This window comes from Coregonus lavaretus (genome assembly GCF_964263955.1).
Source record: "Coregonus lavaretus genome assembly, contig: HAP1_SCAFFOLD_145, whole genome shotgun sequence".
Taxonomy (NCBI): Eukaryota; Metazoa; Chordata; class Actinopteri; order Salmoniformes; family Salmonidae; genus Coregonus; species Coregonus lavaretus.
The window spans coordinates 571,922-592,990 of NW_028165685.1; the positions used below are offsets into that span (position 1 = coordinate 571,922).

Consider the following 21,069-nt stretch of genomic DNA (forward strand, 5'->3'; position numbering starts at 1 on the left):
GTGGTGTGGTATGGTGTGGGGTATGGTGTGGTGTGGGGGTGTGGTATGGTGTGTGGGGGTGTGGTACAGTGTGAGGGTGTGGTATGGTGTGGTGTGTGGTGGTGTGGTACGGTGTGTGGTATAGTGTGTGGGGGTGTGGTACGGTGTGTGGGGGTGTGGCACGGTGTGTGGGGGTGTGGCACTGTGTGTGGGGGTGTGGCACGGTGTGAGGGGGTGGTGTGGTACGGAGAGTGAGGGTGTGTTGGTGTATATAGGTGTGTGTGTAGGAAGGCAGGTAGCCTAGCGTTGGGCCACTAACTAAAAGTTGCTGGTTTTAATCCCCTGTAAATTCCTCCAGGTGGGGATGTACCTCTATAACTCCAGGGGATACAGGTGAGGGTGGGGGGGGGGATGTACTTCTATAACTCCAGGGATACAGGTGAGGGTGGGGGGGGATGTACCTCTATAACTCCAGGGGATACAGGTGAGGGTGGGGGGGGATGTACCTCTATAACTCCAGGGGATACAGGTGAGGGTGTTGGGGATGTACCTCTATAACTCCAGGGGATACAGGTGAGGGTGGGGGGGATGTACCTCTATAACTCCAGGGGATACAGGGTGAGGGTGGGGGGGGATGTACCTCTATAACTCCAGGGGATACAGGTGAAGGTGGGGGGGGGGGGGGGTGTACTTCTATAACTCCAGGGATACAGGTGAGGGGGGGGGGATGTACCTCTATAACTCCAGGGATACAGGTGAGGGGGGGGGGGGTGTACCTCTATAACTCCAGGGGATACAGGTGAGGGTGGGGGGGGATGTACCTCTATAACTCCAGGGGATACAGGTGAGGGTGGGGGGGGATGTACCTCTATAACTCCAGGGGATACAGGTGAAGGTGGGGGGGGGATGTACTTCTATAACTCCAGGGATACAGGTGAGGGGGGGGGTGTACCTCTATAACTCCAGGGGATACAGGTGAGGGTGGGGGGGGGGGATGTACCTCTATAACTCCAGAGGATACAGGTGAGGGGTGGGGGGGGATGTACCTCTATAACTCCAGGGGATACAGGTGAGGGTGGGGGGGGGGGATGTACCTCTATAACTCCAGGGGATACAGGTGAGGGGGGGGGGGGGGATGTACCTCTATAACTCCAGGGATACAGGTGAGGGTTGGGGGGGGGGTGTACTTCTATAACTCCAGGGATACAGGTGAGGGGGGGGGGTGTACCTCTATAACTCCAGGGGATACAGGTGAGGGTGGGGGGGGTGTACCTCTATAACTCCAGGGATACAGGTGAGGGGTGGGGGGGGATGTACCTCTATAACTCCAGAGGATACAGGTGAGGGGTGGGGGGGGATGTACCTCTATAACTCCAGGGGATACAGGTGAGGGTGGGGGGGGGTGTACCTCTATAACTCCAGGGGATACAGGTGAAGGTGGGGGGGGTGTACCTCTATAACTCCAGGGATACAGGTGAGGGTGTTGGGGGGGGGTGTACCTCTATAACTCCAGGGATACAGGTGAGGGTGGGGGGGGGGGGTGTACCTCTATAACTCCAGAGGATACAGGTGAGGGTGGGGGGGGGATGTACCTCTATAACTCCAGGGGATACAGGTGAGGGTGGGGGGGGATGTACCTCTATAACTCCAGGGATACAGGTGAGGGGGGGGGGGGGTGTACCTCTATAACTCCAGGGATACAGGTGAGGGTGGGGGGGGGGTGTACCTCTATAACTCCAGGGGATACAGGTGAAGGTGGGGGGGGGATGTACTTCTATAACTCCAGGGATACAGGTGAGGGTGGGGGGGTGTACCTCTATAACTCCAGGGGATACAGGTAAGGGTGGGGGGGGGGTGTACCTCTATAACTCCAGGGATACAGGTGAGGGGGGGGGGGGGGGTGTACCTCTATAACTCCAGGGATACAGGTGAGGGTGGGGGGGGGGGATGTACTTCTATAACTCCAGGGGATACAGGTGAAGGTGGGGGGGGGTGTACCTCTATAACTCCAGGGGATACAGGTGAGGGTGGGGGGGGGGATGTACCTCTATAACTCCAGAGGATACAGGTGAGGGTGGGGGGGGATGTACCTCTATAACTCCAGGGATACAGGTGAGGGGGGGGGGGGGGGGGGTGTACCTCTATAACTCCAGGGGATACAGGTGAGGGTGGGGGGGATGTACCTCTATAACTCCAGGGGATACAGGTGAAGGTGGGGGGGGGATGTACTTCTATAACTCCAGGGATACAGGTTGGGGGGGGGGGGGTGTACCTCTATAACTCCAGGGGATACAGGTGAGGGTGGGGGGGGGATGTACCTCTATAACTCCAGGGATACAGGTGAGGGTGGGGGGGGGGGATGTACCTCTATAACTCCAGGGGATACAGGTGAAGGTGGGGGGGGGGATGTACTTCTATAACTCCAGGGATACAGGTGAGGGGGGGGGTGTACCTCTATAACTCCAGGGGATACAGGTGAGGGTGGGGGGGGGGGATGTACCTCTATAACTCCAGAGGATACAGGTGAGGGGTGGGGGGGGATGTACCTCTATAACTCCAGGGGATACAGGTGAGGGTGGGGGGGATGTACCTCTATAACTCCAGGGGATACAGGTGAAGGTGGGGGGGGGGATGTACTTCTATAACTCCAGGGATACAGGTGAGGGGGGGGGGGGGGTGTACCTCTATAACTCCAGGGGATACAGGTGAGGGTGGGGGGGGGATGTACCTCTATAACTCCAGGGGATACAGGTGAGGGGGGGGGGGGGATGTACCTCTATAACTCCAGGGATACAGGTGAGGGGGGGGGGGGGTGTACTTCTATAACTCCAGGGATACAGGTGAGGGGGGGGGTGTACCTCTATAACTCCAGGGGATACAGGTGAGGGTGGGGGGGGTGTACCTCTATAACTCCAGGGATACAGGTGAGGGGTGGGGGGGGATGTACCTCTATAACTCCAGAGGATACAGGTGAGGGGTGGGGGGGGATGTACCTCTATAACTCCAGGGGATACAGGTGAGGGTGGGGGGGGGTGTACCTCTATAACTCCAGGGGATACAGGTGAAGGTGGGGGGGGGTGTACCTCTATAACTCCAGGGATACAGGTGAGGGTGGGGGGGGGGGGTGTACCTCTATAACTCCAGAGGATACAGGTGAGGGTGGGGGGGGGATGTACCTCTATAACTCCAGGGGATACAGGTGAGGGTGGGGGGGGGATGTACCTCTATAACTCCAGGGATACAGGTGAGGGGGGGGGGGGGGTGTACCTCTATAACTCCAGGGATACAGGTGAGGGTGGGGGGGGGGTGTACCTCTATAACTCCAGGGGATACAGGTGAAGGTGGGGGGGGGATGTACTTCTATAACTCCAGGGATACAGGTGAGGGGGGGGGGTGTACCTCTATAACTCCAGGGGATACAGGTGAGGGGGGGGGGGGGGTGTACCTCTATAACTCCAGGGGATACAGGTGAGGGTGGGGGGGGGTGTACCTCTATAACTCCAGGGGATACAGGTGAGGGGTGGGGGGGGATGTACCTCTATAACTCCAGGGGATACAACAGGTGAGGGGGGGGGGGGGGGGGGATGTACCTCTATAACTCCAGGGGATACAGGTGAAGGTGGGGGGGGGGGATGTACTTCTATAACTCCAGGGATACAGGTGAGGGTGGGGGGGTGTACCTCTATAACTCCAGGGGATACAGGTGAGGGTGGGTGTACCTCTATAACTCCAGGGATACAGGTGAGGGGGGGGGGGGGGGGTGTACCTCTATAACTCCAGGGATACAGGTGAGGGTGGGGGGGGGGGATGTACTTCTATAACTCCAGGGGATACAGGTGAAGGTGGGGGGGGGTGTACCTCTATAACTCCAGGGGATACAGGTGAGGGTGGGGGGGGGGATGTACCTCTATAACTCCAGAGGATACAGGTGAGGGTGGGGGGGGATGTACCTCTATAACTCCAGGGATACAGGTGAGGGGGGGGGGGGGGGGTGTACCTCTATAACTCCAGGGGATACAGGTGAGGGTGGGGGGGATGTACCTCTATAACTCCAGGGGATACAGGTGAAGGTGGGGGGGGGATGTACTTCTATAACTCCAGGGATACAGGTTGGGGGGGGGGGGTGTACCTCTATAACTCCAGGGGATACAGGTGAGGGTGGGGGGGGGGATGTACCTCTATAACTCCAGGGATACAGGTGAGGGTGGGGGGGGGGATGTACCTCTATAACTCCAGGGATACAGGTGAGGGTGGGGGGGGGGAGTGTACCTCTATAACTCCAGGGATACAGGTGAGGGGTGGGGGGGGGATGTACCTCTATAACTCCAGGGGATACAGGTGAGGGGGGGGGGGGGGGGGATGTACCTCTATAACTCCAGGGATACAGGTGAGGGTAGGGGGGGGGGGGGGTGTACCTCTATAACTCCAGAGGATACAGGTGAGGGGTGGGGGGGGGATGTACCTCTATAACTCCAGGGATACAGGTGAGGGTAGGGGGGGGGGGGGGGTGTACCTCTATAACTCCAGAGGATACAGGTGAGGGGTGGGGGGGGGATGTACCTCTATAACTCCAGGGATACAGGTGAGGGTGGGGGGGGGGAGTGTACCTCTATAACTCCAGGGGATACAGGTGAGGGTGGGGGGGGGGATGTACCTCTATAACTCCAGGGGATACAGGTGAGGGGGGGGGTGTACCTCTATAACTCCAGGGATACAGGTGAGGGTGTTGGGGGGGGGGTGTACCTCTATAACTCCAGGGATACAGGTGAGGGTGGGGGGGGGGGGGTGTACCTCTATAACTCCAGGGGATACAGGTGAGGGGGGGGGGGTGTACCTCTATAACTCCAGGGATACAGGTGAGGGTGTTGGGGGGGGGGTGTACCTCTATAACTCCAGGGATACAGGTGAGGGTGGGGGGGGGGGGTGTACCTCTATAACTCCAGAGGATACAGGTGAGGGTGGGGGGGGGATGTACCTCTATAACTCCAGGGGATACAGGTGAGGGTGGGTGGGGGGGAGATGTACCTCTATAACTCCAGGGATACAGGTGAGGGGGGGATGTACCTCTATAACTCCAGGGGATACAGGTGAGGGTGGGGGGGGGGGGTGTACCTCTATAACTCCAGGGGATACAGGTGAGGGTGTTGGGGGGGGGAGGTGTACCTCTATAACTCCAGGGGATACAGGTGAGGGTGGGGGGGCGGGGTGTACCTCTATAACTCCAGGGGATACAGGTGAGGGTGGGGGGGGGGGGGGGGTGTACCTCTATAACTCCAGAGGATACAGGTGAGGGTGGGGGGGGATGTACCTCTATAACTCCAGAGGATACAGGTGAGGGTGGGGGGGGTGTACCTCTATAACTCCAGGGATACAGGTGGGGGGGGGGGGTGTACCTCTATAACTCCAGGGATACAGGTGAGGGTGGGGGGGTGTACCTCTATAACTCCAGGGATACAGGTGAGGGTGGGGGGGGTGTACCTCTATAACTCCAGGGATACAGGTGAGGGTGGGGGGGGGGGGGGTGTACCTCTATAACTCCAGGGATACAGGTGAGGGTGGGGGGGGGGGGGTGTACCTCTATAACTCCAGGGATACAGGTGAGGGTGGGGGGGGGGGGATGTACTTCTATAACTCCAGGGGATACAGGTGAAGGTGGGGGGGGGTGTACCTCTATAACTCCAGGGGATACAGGTGAGGGTGGGGGGGGGGATGTACCTCTATAACTCCAGAGGATACAGGTGAGGGTGGGGGGGGATGTACCTCTATAACTCCAGGGATACAGGTGGGGGGGGGGGGGGGTGTACCTCTATAACTCCAGGGGATACAGGTGAGGGTGGGGGGGATGTACCTCTATAACTCCAGGGGATACAGGTGAAGGTGGGGGGGGGATGTACTTCTATAACTCCAGGGATACAGGTTGGGGGGGGGGGGTGTACCTCTATAACTCCAGGGGATACAGGTGAGGGGTGGGGGGGGGATGTACCTCTATAACTCCAGGGGATACAGGTGAGGGGGGGGGGGGGGGATGTACCTCTATAACTCCAGGGATACAGGTGAGGGTAGGGGGGGGGGGGGGGTGTACCTCTATAACTCCAGGGATACAGGTGAGGGTGGGGGGGGGGATGTACCTCTATAACTCCAGGGATACAGGTGAGGGTGGGGGGGGGGAGTGTACCTCTATAACTCCAGGGGATACAGGTGAGGGTGGGGGGGGGGATGTACCTCTATAACTCCAGGGGATACAGGTGAGGGGGGGGGTGTACCTCTATAACTCCAGGGATACAGGTGAGGGTGTTGGGGGGGGGGTGTACCTCTATAACTCCAGGGATACAGGTGAGGGTGGGGGGGGGGGGTGTACCTCTATAACTCCAGGGGATACAGGTGAGGGGGGGGGGGTGTACCTCTATAACTCCAGGGGATACAGGTGAGGGGGGGGGGGGTGTACCTCTATAACTCCAGGGGATACAGGTGAGGGGGGGGGGTGTACCTCTATAACTCCAGGGATACAGGTGAGGGTGTTGGGGGGGGGGTGTACCTCTATAACTCCAGGGATACAGGTGAGGATGGGGGGGGGGGGGTGTACCTCTATAACTCCAGAGGATACAGGTGAGGGTGGGGGGGGGATGTACCTCTATAACTCCAGGGGATACAGGTGAGGGTGGGTGGGGGGGGGATGTACCTCTATAACTCCAGGGATACAGGTGAGGGGGGGATGTACCTCTATAACTCCAGGGGATACAGGTGAGGGTGGGGGGGGGGGGTGTACCTCTATAACTCCAGGGGATACAGGTGAGGGTGTTGGGGGGGGGGGGTGTACCTCTATAACTCCAGGGGATACAGGTGAGGGTGGGGGGGCGGGGTGTACCTCTATAACTCCAGGGGATACAGGTGAGGGTGGGGGGGGGGGGGGGGGTGTACCTCTATAACTCCAGAGGATACAGGTGAGGGTGGGGGGGGATGTACCTCTATAACTCCAGAGGATACAGGTGAGGGTGGGGGGGGATGTACCTCTATAACTCCAGGGATACAGGTGGGGGGGGTGTGTGTACCTCTATAACTCCAGGGATACAGTTGAGGGTGGGGGGGTGTACCTCTATAACTCCAGGGATACAGGTGAGGGTGGGGGGGGTGTACCTCTATAACTCCAGGGATACAGGTGAGGGTGGGGGGGTGTACCTCTATAACTCCAGGGATACAGGTGAGGGTGGGGGGGGGGGGGGGGTGTACCTCTATAACTCCAGGGATACAGGTGAGGGTGGGGGGGGGGGGGGGGTGTCCCTCTATAACTCCAGGGATACAGGTGAGGGTGGGGGGGTGTACCTCTATAACTCCAGGGATACAGGTGAGGGTGGGGGGGGTGTACCTCTATAACTCCAGGGATACAGGTGAGGGTGGGGGGGGTGTACCTCTATAACTCCAGGGATACAGGTGAGGGTGGGGGGGTGTACCTCTATAACTCCAGGGATACAGGTGAGGGTGGGGGGGGTGTACCTCTATAACTCCAGGGATACAGGTGAGGGTGGGGGGGTGTACCTCTATAACTCCAGGGATACAGGTGAGGGTGGGGGGGGTGTACCTCTATAACTCCAGGGATACAGGTGAGGGTGGTGAACTCATAGGAAGCTGCTTCACTGGCTGTTGCTGTCATCAGACTGAGGAAGGTGGACTAGAGGAGACAGAGACATGAGTTAACACAGAGGACTAGAGGACAGAGACATGAGTTAACACAGAGGACTAGAGGACAGAGACATGAGTTAACACAGAGGACTAGAGGAGAGAGACATGAGTTAACACACAGGACTAGAGGAGAGAGACATGAGTTAACACACAGGACTAGATGACAGAGACATGAGTTAACACAGAGGACTAGAGGACAGAGACATGAGTTAACACACAGGACTAGAGGACAGAGACATGAGTTAACACACAAGACTAGAGGAGGGGACAGAGACATGAGTTAACACACAGGACTACAGGACAGAGACATGAGTTAACACACAGGACTAGAGGAGAGAGACATGAGTTAACACACAGGACTACAGGACAGAGACATGAGTTAACACACAGAACTAGAGGACAGGACAGAGACATGAGTTAACACACAGGACTACAGGACAGAGACATGAGTTAACACACAGGACTAGAGGAGAGAGACATGAGTTAACACACAGGACTAGAGGACAGAGACATGAGTTAACACACAGGACTAGAGGAGAGAGACATGAGTTAACACACAGAACTAGAGGACAGGACAGAGACATGAGTTAACACACAGGACTAGAGGACAGGACAGAGACATGAGTTAACACAGAGGACTAGAGGACAGAGACATGAGTTAACACAGAGGACTAGAGGACAGAGACATGAGTTAACACACAGGACTAGAGGACAGAGACATGAGTTAACACACAGGACTAGAGGACAGAGACATGAGTTAACACACAGAACTAGAGGAGAGGACAGAGACATGAGTTAACAAACAGGACTAAAGGAGGGGACAGAGACATGAGTTAACACACAGGACTAGAGGACAGAGACATGAGTTAACACACAGGACTAGAGGACAGAGACATGAGTTAACACACAGGACTAGAGGAGGGGACAGAGACATGAGTTAACACACAGGACTAGAGGAGAGAGACATGAGTTAACACACAGGACTAGAGGACAGAGACATGAGTTAACACACAGGACTAGAGGAGAGAGACATGAGTTAACACACAGGACTAGAGGACAGGACAGAGACATGAGTTAACACACAGGACTAGAGGACAGAGACATGAGTTAACACACAGGACTAGAGGACAGAGACATGAGTTAACACACAGGACTAGAGGACAGAGACATGAGTTAACACACAGGACTAGAGGAGGAGACATGAGTTAACACAGAGGACTAGAGGAGGAGACATGAGTTAACACAGAGGACTAGAGGACAGAGACATGAGTTAACACACAGGACTAGAGGACAGAGACATGAGTTAACACACAGGACTAGAGGACAGAGACATGAGTTAACACACAGAACTAGAGGAGAGGACAGAGACATGAGTTAACACACAGGACTAAAGGAGGGGACAGAGACATGAGTTAACACACAGGACTAGAGGACAGAGACATGAGTTAACACACAGGACTAGAGGACAGAGACATGAGTTAACACACAGGACTAGAGGAGGGGACAGAGACATGAGTTAACACACAGAACTAGAGGACAGAGACATGAGTTAACACACAGGACTAGAGGACAGAGACATGAGTTAACACACAGGACTAGAGGACAGAGACATGAGTTAACACACAGGACTAGAGGACAGAGACATGAGTTAACACACAGGACTAGAGGACAGAGACATGAGTTAACACAGAGGACTAGAGGAGGGGACAGAGACATGAGTTAACACACAGAACTAGAGGACAGGACAGAGACATGAGTTAACACACAGGACTAGAGGACAGAGACATGAGTTAACACACAGGACTAGAGGAGGGGACAGAGACATGAGTTAACACACAGGACTAGAGGACAGAGACATGAGTTAACACAGAGGACTAGAGGACAGAGACATGAGTTAACACACAGGACTAGAGGACAGGATAGAGACATGAGTTAACACACAAGACTAAAGGACAGAGACATGAGTTAACACAGAGGACTAAAGGACAGGACAGAGACATGAGTTAACACAGAGGACTAGAGGAGAGAGACATGAGTTAACACACAGGACTAGAGGACAGAGACATGAGTTAACACACAGGACTAGAGGACAGGATAGAGACATGAGTTAACACACAAGACTAAAGGACAGAGACATGAGTTAACACAGAGGACTAGAGGACAGAGACATGAGTTAACACACAGGACTAGAGGACAGAGACATGAGTTAACACACAGGACTAGAGGACAGAGACATGAGTTAACACAGAGGACTAGAGGACAGAGACATGAGTTAACACACAGGACTAGAGGACAGAGACATGAGTTAACACACAGGACTAGAGGAGAGAGACATGAGTTAACACAGAGGACTAGAGGAGAGAGACATGAGTTAACACACAGGACTAGAGGACAGAGACATGAGTTAACACAGAGGACTAGAGGACAGAGACATGAGTTAACACACAGGACTAGAGGACAGAGACATGAGTTAACACAGAGGACTAGAGGAGAGAGACATGAGTTAACACAGAGGACTAGAGGAGACAGAGACATGAGTTAACACACAGGACTAGAGGAGAGAGACATGAGTTAACACACAGGACTAGAGGACAGAGACATGAGTTAAGACACAGGACTAGAGGACAGAGACATTAGTTAATACAGAGGACTAGAGGAGAGAGACATGAGTTAACACACAGGACTAGAGGACAGAGACATGAGTTAACACAGAGGACTAGAGGACAGAACAGAGACATGAGTTAACACAGAGGACTAGAGGAGAGAGACATGAGTTAACACACAGGACTAGAGGAGAGAGACATGAGTTAACACACAGGACTAGAAGAGGGGACATGTTGTGAGCGTGCTCAGTCTGTTTCCTGTCTGACCCACCTTTCCAACGGAGGGGAAGCCTATCAGTGCGACACGTGCGTCTCCAGACTTCATGACATCGAAGCCCTCTCCTTTGGCTCCTGCTGACTTCGAGGGCTCCAGCAGCTGGGCGCGGTACTTAGCTAGCTTAGCCTTCAGCAGACCCAGATGGTACTCAGTGGCTGCACACACACACACACACACACACACACACACACACAGGGGAAAATAGTGGGAAGATTAGGTTGGTTCAACAACTTATAGTTTCTCAGGTACTGAGGTACCAGGCAGTCAGCCCACTAATTAGTGTTCAGAGCCCAGGCAGTCAGCCCACTAATTAGTGTTCAGAGACCAGGCAGTCAGCCCACTAATTAGTGTTCAGAGCCCAGGCAGTCAGCCCACTAATTAGTGTTCAGAGCCCAGGCAGTCAGCCCACTAATTAGTGTTCAGAGCCCAGGCAGTCAGCCCACTAATTAGTGTTCAGAGCCCAGGCAGTCAGCCCACTAATTAGTGTTCAGAGCCCAGGCAGTCAGCCCACTAATTAGTGTTCAGAGCCCAGGCAGTCAGCCCACTAATTAGTGTTCAGAGCCCAGGCAGTCAGCCCACTAATTAGTGTTCAGAGCCCAGGCAGTCAGCCCACTAATTAGTGTTCAGAGCCCAGGCAGTCAGCCCACTAATTAGTGTTCAGAGCCCAGGCAGTCAGCCCACTAATTAGTGTTCAGAGCCCAGGCAGTCAGCCCACTAATTAGTGTTCAGAGCCCAGGCAGTCAGCACACTAATTAGTGTTCAGAGACCAGGCAGTCAGCACACTAATTAGGGTTCAGAGCCCAGGCAGTCAGCACACTAATTAGTGTTCAGAGCCCAGGCAGTCAGCCCACTAATTAGTGTTCAGAGCCCAGGCAGTCAGCCCACTAATTAGTGTTCAGAGCCCAGGCAGTCAGCCCACTAATTAGTGTTCAGAGCCCAGGCAGTCAGCCCACTAATTAGTGTTCAGAGCCCAGGCAGTCAGCCCACTAATTAGTGTTCAGAGCCCAGGCAGTCAGCACACTACTTCGTGCTCCCACTCTCATTGTGACATGGGTTGATTGAAATGTCCTGGGTAGACAGACCCCACTAGCGAGGCGTGACTGACATCAGAGTAACTGGCTAGCTAATCAGCCGGCCACTCTCGGCAGACCTCTCCGTCTTACCTTTGTTTTTCTGTGTTCGAGAGATCTCTCTCTCTATCTCTCCTATCTTCTCCAGGATACCCATGTTGATGGCAATGGGCAGGTTACACTTCTAGACTGGTTACTGCCTGGAGAGAGACAGACACATCAGACTGGTTACTGCCTGGAGAGAGACAGACACATCAGACTGGTTACTGCCAGGAGAGAGACAGACACATCAGACTGGTTACTGCCTGGAGAGAGACAGACACATCAGACTGGTTACTGCCTGGAGAGAGACAGACACATCAGACTGGTTACTGCCAGGAGAGAGACAGACACATCAGACTGGTTACTGCCTGGAGAGAGACAGACACATCAGACTGGTTACTGCCTGGAGAGAGACAGACACATCAGACTGGTTACTGCCTGGAGAGAGACAGACATCAGACTGGTTACTGCCTGGAGAGAGACAGACACATCAGACTGGTTACTGCCTGGAGAGAGACAGACACATCAGACTGGTTACTGCCTGGAGAGAGACAGACACATCAGACAAACAAGTGGAGGCTGCTGGGGGGGAGGACGGCTCATAATAATGGCTGGAACAGAGCGAATGGACGAGCAAACCCATAGAAACCATGTGTTTGACACCATTCCGCTCCAGCCATTACCACGAGCCCCCCCCCCCCCCCGTCCTCCCGAATTAAGGTGCTACCAACCTCCTGTGAATGAAACGTGTTAGCACTGCACCTCCACAATAACCGGGCTAACTAGCGTTAGCTTTCTGTGTTAGCCAAGTGGTGAAAAGGATAACCACGATAATTGGTCAATCAAATGAAAACTACAGATTTTAACTATAAAACAAAGAAGTTAACAAACAAACACAAAAACTGATTAGCATGTAGTAATATCTATGAAATATACACTTTAAATGTGTTCGGCTCAGCTGCATGCATAGAAAAATGACATCACAAACCGGAACTGGAGGGTTCCGTTCTCTTTTCAATCCGGTGGGGAACAAAACATCTAACTACCTGGAAATATATTTCCTAGTCAATTCTCTAATAGTTTACAGAACACTGTTCGAGTGGACTTACTGTCCTACAAGTTTAGAATTAATTCAGACATGTGTAGTTGGTGAAAATAGAGGCCGGGTGTCATGTACAGAACACATGGAGGAGTAGTTATAAAGCGTTATAACGGAAGCGTCCTTCAGTTCTGTTCCGATGACAGATCCATCCCACAGTTACACAGCGGACATGGCCGCGTCCACCGGAGGATCATCCACCGCGAGCCTGCCCGCGGTCCAGAGGTTCCCCATCATAACCGGCAGGCCCCCGGAGGCCAGCCCCGGTAAGGACCCGGAGCAGACCGGAGAACCGAAGAAGAAGCCGTGCAGGGCTTGTACCGACTTCAAGTCGTGGATGAAGGTCCAGAAAACGCCGCAGAGCCCAGCAGCAGCAGCGTCACAGGTGAGCTGGGTTCACCACGGGGAGCAGCCAGGCAGACTGTGAGAAACATCAACTACAGTTAAGCCCAAATCACACAGAAAAGAAGCCGTCAATTACGTCAAATTTTGCGAGCGAGAGTCAATTCACATACACTGCGTAGCGTATGCCAACGTAATTATCAGGAGAATCCATAATAAACCGTTGTATTTGTTATGTTCGCTATGTAGCCCTTGTGAATGGTTGTTGTGTGTTCCTTTTCACTCATACGGATACGGGAACCACCGGGAACCACCGGGAGCCACCGTACCTGCCTCCTGTTATATTTGGTCATGAAAGTGAGGAAAGTTCTAGCTAAAACACCCTAGCGGTTTATAAAGAATTTAGCTGGTCTCCTTCTTTCTAGATAACAGTATTCTCTCTTGAATGGAGTTCCTCGACTTTCCCAGCCGCCTGCCAAGGGTAAATGCCTGTACTCGAAATCAATAAAGGAAGGCATAAAGTTAATTGTTTTCAGATATGTATTATTGGCACTGGCAGCTAAACGTATCAACACTAAATAGACCCATGTTTAACTATACGTGTCACAATTCCAGACGTAACAATGCACAAACAGTCTATTTTCAGACAATTTATCTGCTCACTTGACCAGCATTGCTTCGCGTAGACATGAGGAAAATAGACTTGTTTTGTCATTTGAAGCGCAGGACGGCCTGTGAACACTAGTGGGCGGCACCGCGCGGTGAAACACCGCTTCCCATTCATTTCACATTTACATTTTAGTCATTTAGCAGACGCGACTTACAGTTAAGTGAGTGCATACATTTTCATACTGGCCCCCCGTGGGAATCGAACCCACAACCCTGGCGTTGCAAACGCCATGCTCTACCAACAGAGCTACATCCCTACCGGCCATTCCCTCCCCTACCCTGGATGACTTGTGCGCCGCCCCATGGGTCTCCCGGTCGCAGCCGGCTACAACAGAGCCTGGATTCAAACCAGGATCTCTAGTGGCACAGCTAGCACTGCAGTGCCTTAGACCACTGCGCCACTCGGGAGATGAGAACCTCCTTTCCTCAGCCAGGGCATTGAAAATGGGTCGTGGATGGGTATTCCAGCATGACAATGACCCAAAACACACGGCCAAGGCAACAAAGGAGTGGCTCAAGAAGAAGCACATTAAGGTCCTGGAGTGGCCTAGCCAGTCTCCAGACCTTAATCCCATAGAAAATCTGTGGAGGGAGCTGAAGGTTCGAGTTGCCAAACGTCAGCCTCGAAACCTTAATGACTTGGAGAAGATCTGCAAAGAGGAGTGGAACAAAATCCCTCCTGAGATGTGTGCAAACCTGGTGGCCAACTGCCAGAAACGTCTGACCTCTGTGATTGCCAACAAGGGTTTTGCCACCAAGTACTAAGTCATGTTTTGCAGAGAGGTCAAATACTTATTTCCCTCATTAAAATGCAAATCAATTTATAACATTTTTGACATGCGTTTTTTTCTGGATTTTTTTGTTGTTATTCTGTCTCTCACTGTTCAAATAAACCTACCATTAAAATGATAGACTGATCATGTCTTTGTCAGTGGGCAAATATACAAAATCAGCAGGGGATCAAATACTTTTTCCCTCACTGTACCTGTATGCCTATGGATGTGTAGTAGATCTGTGTTTGGACCCTAAAACGTTTGGTATAAATATTAGTTCAGAACAGGAGTTTTAATTGCTTCCACCAGTCAATCATTAATGGCAGAAAATGACTGTTACATGTCAATATTATAATGTCAATATTAGCTATGAACATAACCCAAGTTAACAAACAGATCACCGACCATTTCGAATCCCACCGTACCTTCTCCGCTATGCAATCCGGTTTCCGAGCTGGTCATGGGTGCACCTCAGCCACGCTCAAGGTCCTAAACTATATTATAACCGTGATCGATAATAGACAGTACTGCGCAGCCGTCTTCATCGACCTGGCCAAGGCTTTCGACTCTGTCAATCACCGCATTCTTATTGGCAGACTAAATAGCCTTGGTTTCTCAAATGACTGCCTCGCCTGGTTCACCAACTACTTCTCAGATAGAGTTCAATGTGTCAAATCGGAGGGCCTGTTGTCTGGACCTATGGCGGTCTCTATGGGGGTGCCACAGGGTTCAATTCTTGGGCCGACACTTTTCTCCGTGTATATCAATGATGTCGCTCTTGCTGCTGGTGACTCTCAGATCCACCTCTACGCAGACGACACCATTTTGTATACATCTGGCCCTTCATTGGACACTGTGCTAACAAACCTCCAAACGAGCTTCAATGCCATACAACACTCCTTCAGTAGCCTCCAACTGCTCTTAAACACTAGTAAAACTAAATGCATGCTTTTCAATCGAACGCTGCTGGCACCCGCCCACCCGACTAGAATCACCACTCTCGACGGGTCTGACCTAGAGTATGTGGACAACTACAAATACCTAGGTGTCTGGTTAGACTGTAAACTCTCCTTCCAGACTCACATTAAGCATCTCCAATCCAAAGTTAGATCTAGAATCGGCTTCCTATTTCGCAACAAAGCCTCCTTCACTCATGCTGCCAAACATGCCCTCGTAAAACTGACTATCCTACCGATCCTTGACTTCGGCGATGTCATTTACAAAACAGCCTCCAACACTCTACTCAGCAAATTGGATGTAGTCTATCACAGTGCCATCCGTTTTGTCACCAAAGCCCCATATACTACCCACCACTGTGACCTGTACGCTCTTGTTGGCTGGTCCTCACTACATATTCGTCGCCAAACCCACTGGCTCCAGGTCATCTATAAATCACTGCTAGGCAAATCCCTGTCTTACCTTAGCTCACTGGTCACCATAGCAACACCCACCCGTAGTCTGCGCTCCAGCAGGTATATCTCACTGGTCATCCCCAAAGCCAACACCTCCTTTGGCCGCCATTCCTTCCAGTTCTCTGCTGCCAATGACTGGAACGAACTGCAAAAATCTCTGAAGCTGGAGACTCTTATCTCCCTCACTAACTTTAAGCATCAGTTGTCAGAGCACCTTACCGATCACTGCACCTGTACACAGCCCATCTGAAATTAGCCCACCCAACTACCTCATCCCCATATTGTTATTTATTTTGCTAATTTGCACCCAGTATCTCTATTTGCACATCATCTCTTGCACATCTATCATTCCAGTGTTAATACTAATTGTAACTATTTTGCACTATGGCCTATTTATTGCCTTACCTCCATAACTTACTACATTTGCACACACTGTATATATATTTTCTGTTGTATTTTTTGACTTTATGTTTTGTTTACCCCATATGTAACTCTGTGTTGTTGTTTTTATCGCACTGCTTTGCTTTATCTTGGCCAGGTCGCAGTTGTAAATGAGAACTTGTTCTCAACTGGCTTACCTTGTTAAATAAAGGTGAAATAAATCAATACAAATAAAGCTATGAACCTCCGCTATCATAGCCAGTTGTAAAACACTTTGAATGGCATCAATGAAGTCTATGGATTGAGTAGAATATTGTGCCAAGGATGCACGTGGTATATACATGTAGTTATTACCAAGCATGAGTTTCCCCACATTGTAGCCTGTACATTGAATATATTCACTGATCATGTAGGTAGCTTAGTGGTTAAGAGCGTTGTGCCAGTAACCGAAAGGTTGCTGGTTCTAATTCCCGAGCCGACTAGGTGAAAAATCTGTCGATGTGCCCTTGAGCAAGGCACTTAACCCTAATTGCTCCTGTAAGTCGCTCTGGATAAGAGCGTCTGCTAAATGACTAAAATGTAAAATGTACTCTACCTTGGCAAATAAAGGTGCGGTTCAGGTATGAATGTCTGTGAGACGTTATTTTTCAGTCATATCCAATACCAGGAGTATCACACTCCAGTCTCTGAATGATTCTGTATGTATTACAATTATACACTTCAACAGTGTTTACCGATCCTGGTCCTGGGACATCAATGGTTACACATTGTAACGCTGCAGTAGACTAGAACACATGATTTAACTAGTTAAAGGCTGATTTTGTAATTCATATACAGCACCAGTCAAAAGTTTGGACACACCTACTCATTCCAGGGTTTTTCTTAATTTTTTTACTATTTTCTACATTGTAGAATAATAGTGAAGACATCAAAACTATGAAATAACACATATGGAGTCATGTAGTAACCAAAAAATTGTTAAACAAATCTAAATATATTTTATATTTGAGATTCTTCAAAGTAGCCACCTTTTGCCTTGATGACAGCTTTGCACGCTCTTGGCATTCTCTCAACCAGCAGAAATGTTTTGGTACCCATCCCCAGATCTGTGCCTCGACACAATCCTGTCTCGGAGCTCTAGGGACAATTCCTTCGACCTCATGGCTTGGTTTTTCCTCTGACATGCACTGTCAACTGTGGGACCTTATATAGACAGGTGTGTGCCTTTCCAAATCATGTCCAATCAATTGAATTTACCAAAGGTGGACTCCAATCAAGTTGTAGAAACATCTCAAGGATGATCAATGGAAACAGGATGCACCTGAGCTCAATTTCGAGTCTCATAGCAAAGGGTCTGAATACTTACGTAAATAAGGTATTTAATTATTTTATGTAAATCTTATGTAAATCTATTTTTAAAAATATTTTTTATACATTTGCACACATTTCTAAAAACCTGTTTTCGCTTTGTCGTTATAATATATAACAATATAACTGTTTTCATTATGGGGTATTGTGTGTAGGTTGATGAGGGGGGAAAATGATTAAATCCATTTTAGAATAAGGCCGTAACGTAACAACATGTGGAAAAAAAGGGAAGGGGTCTGAATACTTTACAAAATGCTCATTATCTGTAAGAATATGGAAGATAATGTCATTATTCGACTTTTACATGACCAGGTCATTGTGGATTACTAAAGTATAATATCTCTTATAACAAATCATGTGCATGTGACAACAGCAGGATCATATCAAGGATAGCATCACAAATGAATACATAAATACCACTTGAAGCTTGATGATGAGTTGATCCTTTGAATCAGCTGTGTAAGGCTAAGGCAAAAACTAAAACGTGCACCCCTTTGAGTCCCCGGGACCAGGACAGAGAACCACCGCTCTTCACTGGGACCTCTTCATCTGCGGACAGGCTTCCACAGCTCTCTGTATCCGAGGACAGAAAACATCACAAAGAAACAGGCTTCATTATACTCATATTAGACAGCACTGAATATGATGTTGCTATTATCTCCGTCCTCACTTCTAGGGAAGGACACAACAGAACCTGCCACTCTGGGCGGCCGGGGCGTTACGTGGCTTTACCGCGTACTGACGTTCGCGGCCCGTTTCAACTAACGTGCATTCTTAATTCCAGCGTGTACACGCTCGTTCACTCGAGTAAAAAACACGCGTTTCTTTCAATTTGGCCTTTAGAAACTGACGGACTGTCCTCTTGACTGAAGTTTATTAGCGCCAAACCTACCGTAAAGCTACTTGTTTGAGACAAACGTCACTGTTTATGGAGCTGATAAACTGTTTATGGAGCTGATAAACTGTTTATGGAGCTGATAAACTGTTTATGGAGCTGATAAACTGTTTATGGAGCTGATAAACTGTTGCCTCGTGGACTCCTCTGGAAACGGTCACGTTGTTATGACTCAGCCAGGGCTCTACTGTTCACGAAAATGTTGATGAAACGATGTTATTATCTAGTCCTAGAGGACCTATTTAGATTAGAAACAAGGTTATTATCTAGTCCTAGAGGACCTATTTAGATTAGAAACAAGGTTATTATCTAGTCCTAGAAGACCTATTTAGATCAGTAAACCTGAACGATGTCAGTGTGGATAGCCCCACTAACTCTGCCTGCGTTTCATCATGTTGTGTAATGATGACTTGGTAATGCCCATCAGACCAGTCAGTCAAGCAGAATGTGTCTGTCTGTCTGTCTCCCTGTGTGTGTGTGTGTGTGTGTGTGTGTGTGTGTGTGTAGGTGGCCCAGGCTGAGCGCGTGGAGCCCCAGCGGCAGCCGGAGTGTCCGCTGGACAGGGAAGAGTTAGGGCGTAACACCTGGTCCTTCCTGCACACCATGGCAGCCTACTACCCAGACCGGCCCTCCCCCAGACAGCAGACAGACATGGGACAGTTCATCAACCTCTTCTCTAAGGTCTTCCCCTGCCAGGAGTGTGCTGAGGACCTGCGGACAAGGTCAGGGGTCAGGTGTTTTTGGTCGTGGGTTAGAGGTCAGAGGTCATGGGGTTAGGTGTTATGTTAACGTGTGTTACGTTAGCTGCTTTTGTGGCTGGTGTTGAGCGTTTGTATTATTTGGTTCTAGTGGGTTAAAGGTCACAGATGGCTGGGTGACTGGCAGCAGACACAGGTCCACTTCCTGTCCAACTAGATACCCAGGAGTTGCATTGCATGTCACGTAATCCACTATGCAGTCGGGCGTCAGATTGCTATATCATATGTGGTTAGCTGATGTGTTAAATACCTATCCAGGCATTGTCAGATCCAGGCAGGAACCCCGACCACAGTGTTTACTAATGACATCACTTCCTGTTTCCTCAAGGTTGAAGACCAATCAGCCAGACGCCAGTAGTCGTCATGCCCTCTCCCAGTGGCTGTGTGGTATCCATAACGACGTTAACGCTCGGCTGGGGAAGCAGCGGTTTGACTGTTCCCGCGTGGATGAGCGGTGGAGGGACGGATGGAAGGATGGGAGCTGTGACTGATCAATCCATTGATTGATTGATTGATTGATTTAATTGATTTGTTCGTTACTATAGCTGGGAACTCAGAGATACAGAAGACGTCTATTTGACACCCTGTCCCCATATATAGTACTGTTTAGGGAACTATATGGCATCTGAGACAGAGAAAAATGTTATATTTTCTGATTGGCTACGGATCTCTCTGCTCTGTCCATATCAAAATGATGCACACTATCAATCTGTTGTGCAGTGCATTCAGGAAGTATTCATACCCCCCTGGACTCATTCCACATGTTGTTGTGTTTCAGCCTCAGTTCAAAATGGATTACATTGGTTTTTTTCCCCCTCACCCATCTACACACAAGACCCCATAATGACAAAAGTGAAAATGTGTTTTTAGATATTTTAGCAAATGTATTGAAAAGGAAATACAGAAATATCTCATTTTACATAAGTATTCACACCCCTGAGTCAATGTTAAAATCACATTTGGCAGATTACAGCTGTGAATCTTTCTGGTAAATCTCTAAGAACTTTGCACACCTGGATTGTAAAATATTTTCATATTATTATTTTTATAATTCTTCAAGCTCTGTCAAGTTGGTTGTTGATCATTGCTAGACAACCATTTTCAAGTCTGCCATAGATTTTCAAGCCGATTTAAGTCAAAACTGTAACTAGGCCACTCAGGAACATTCAATGTCTTCTTGGTAAGAAACTCCAGTGTATATTTGGCCTTGTGTTTTAGGTTATTGTCCTGCTGAAAGGTGAATTTGGCTCCCAGCGTCTGTTGGGAAGCAGACTGAACCAGGTTTTCCTCTAGGAATTTGTCTGTGCTTAGCTCCATTCCGTTTCTTTTTTTATCCTGAAAAACTCCCTAGTCCTTGCCGTTGACAAGCATACCCATAACATGATGCAGCCACCACCATGCTTGAAAATATGAAGAGTGGTACTCAGTGTTGTGTTTGCCTGAAACATAACGCTTTGCAGTTTTACTTTCGTACCTTGTTGCAAACAGGATGCATGTTTTGGAATATTTTCACTCTGTCATTTAGCTTAGTATTGTGGAGTAACTACAATGTTGTTGATCCATCCTCAGTTTTCTCCTAATCACAGCCATTAAACTCTAACTGTTTTAAATTCACCATTGGCCTCATGGTGAAATCCCTGAGCGGTTTCCTTCCTCTCCGGCAACTGAGTTAGGAAGGACACCTGTATCTTTGTAGTGACTGGGTGTATTGATACACCATCCAA

General features: G+C 50.1%; 2 protein-coding genes across 4 annotated transcripts in view; one reads left to right on the plus strand and one right to left on the minus strand.

Moving 5' to 3' along the window:
- Positions 1 to 13,231, minus strand: part of LOC311115592 (developmentally-regulated GTP-binding protein 2) — a 40,392-nt gene extending 27,161 nt beyond the window's left edge. Inside the window, exons 1-4 of one of the 3 annotated variants that reach the window (XM_084190752.1) lie at positions 12,637 to 13,231; positions 11,700 to 11,806; positions 10,531 to 10,691; positions 7,556 to 7,645 (exon numbers count right to left, since the gene is read on the minus strand). In XM_084190752.1, the coding sequence (XP_084046878.1) occupies positions 7,556 to 7,645; positions 10,531 to 10,691; positions 11,700 to 11,763 (315 nt within the window). In that variant the 5' untranslated portion in view covers positions 11,764 to 11,806; positions 12,637 to 13,231. Of the gene's footprint in view, positions 1 to 7,555; positions 7,646 to 10,530; positions 10,692 to 11,699; positions 11,807 to 12,379 lie in introns of all 3 variants that reach the window. The other 2 variants (XM_084190751.1, XM_084190753.1) reach the window with 2 other exon arrangements.
- Positions 12,887 to 20,959, plus strand: LOC311115593 (FAD-linked sulfhydryl oxidase ALR-like; the record flags this gene model as incomplete). The annotated part of the gene is made up of 3 exons (XM_084190754.1): positions 12,887 to 13,132; positions 19,095 to 19,309; positions 19,674 to 20,959. 3 exons carry the CDS (start codon positions 12,887 to 12,889, stop codon positions 19,834 to 19,836), a joined length of 624 nt encoding a protein of 207 aa, XP_084046880.1. The 3' UTR covers positions 19,837 to 20,959.
- Between the last annotated feature and the right edge of the window lie 110 nt (positions 20,960 to 21,069).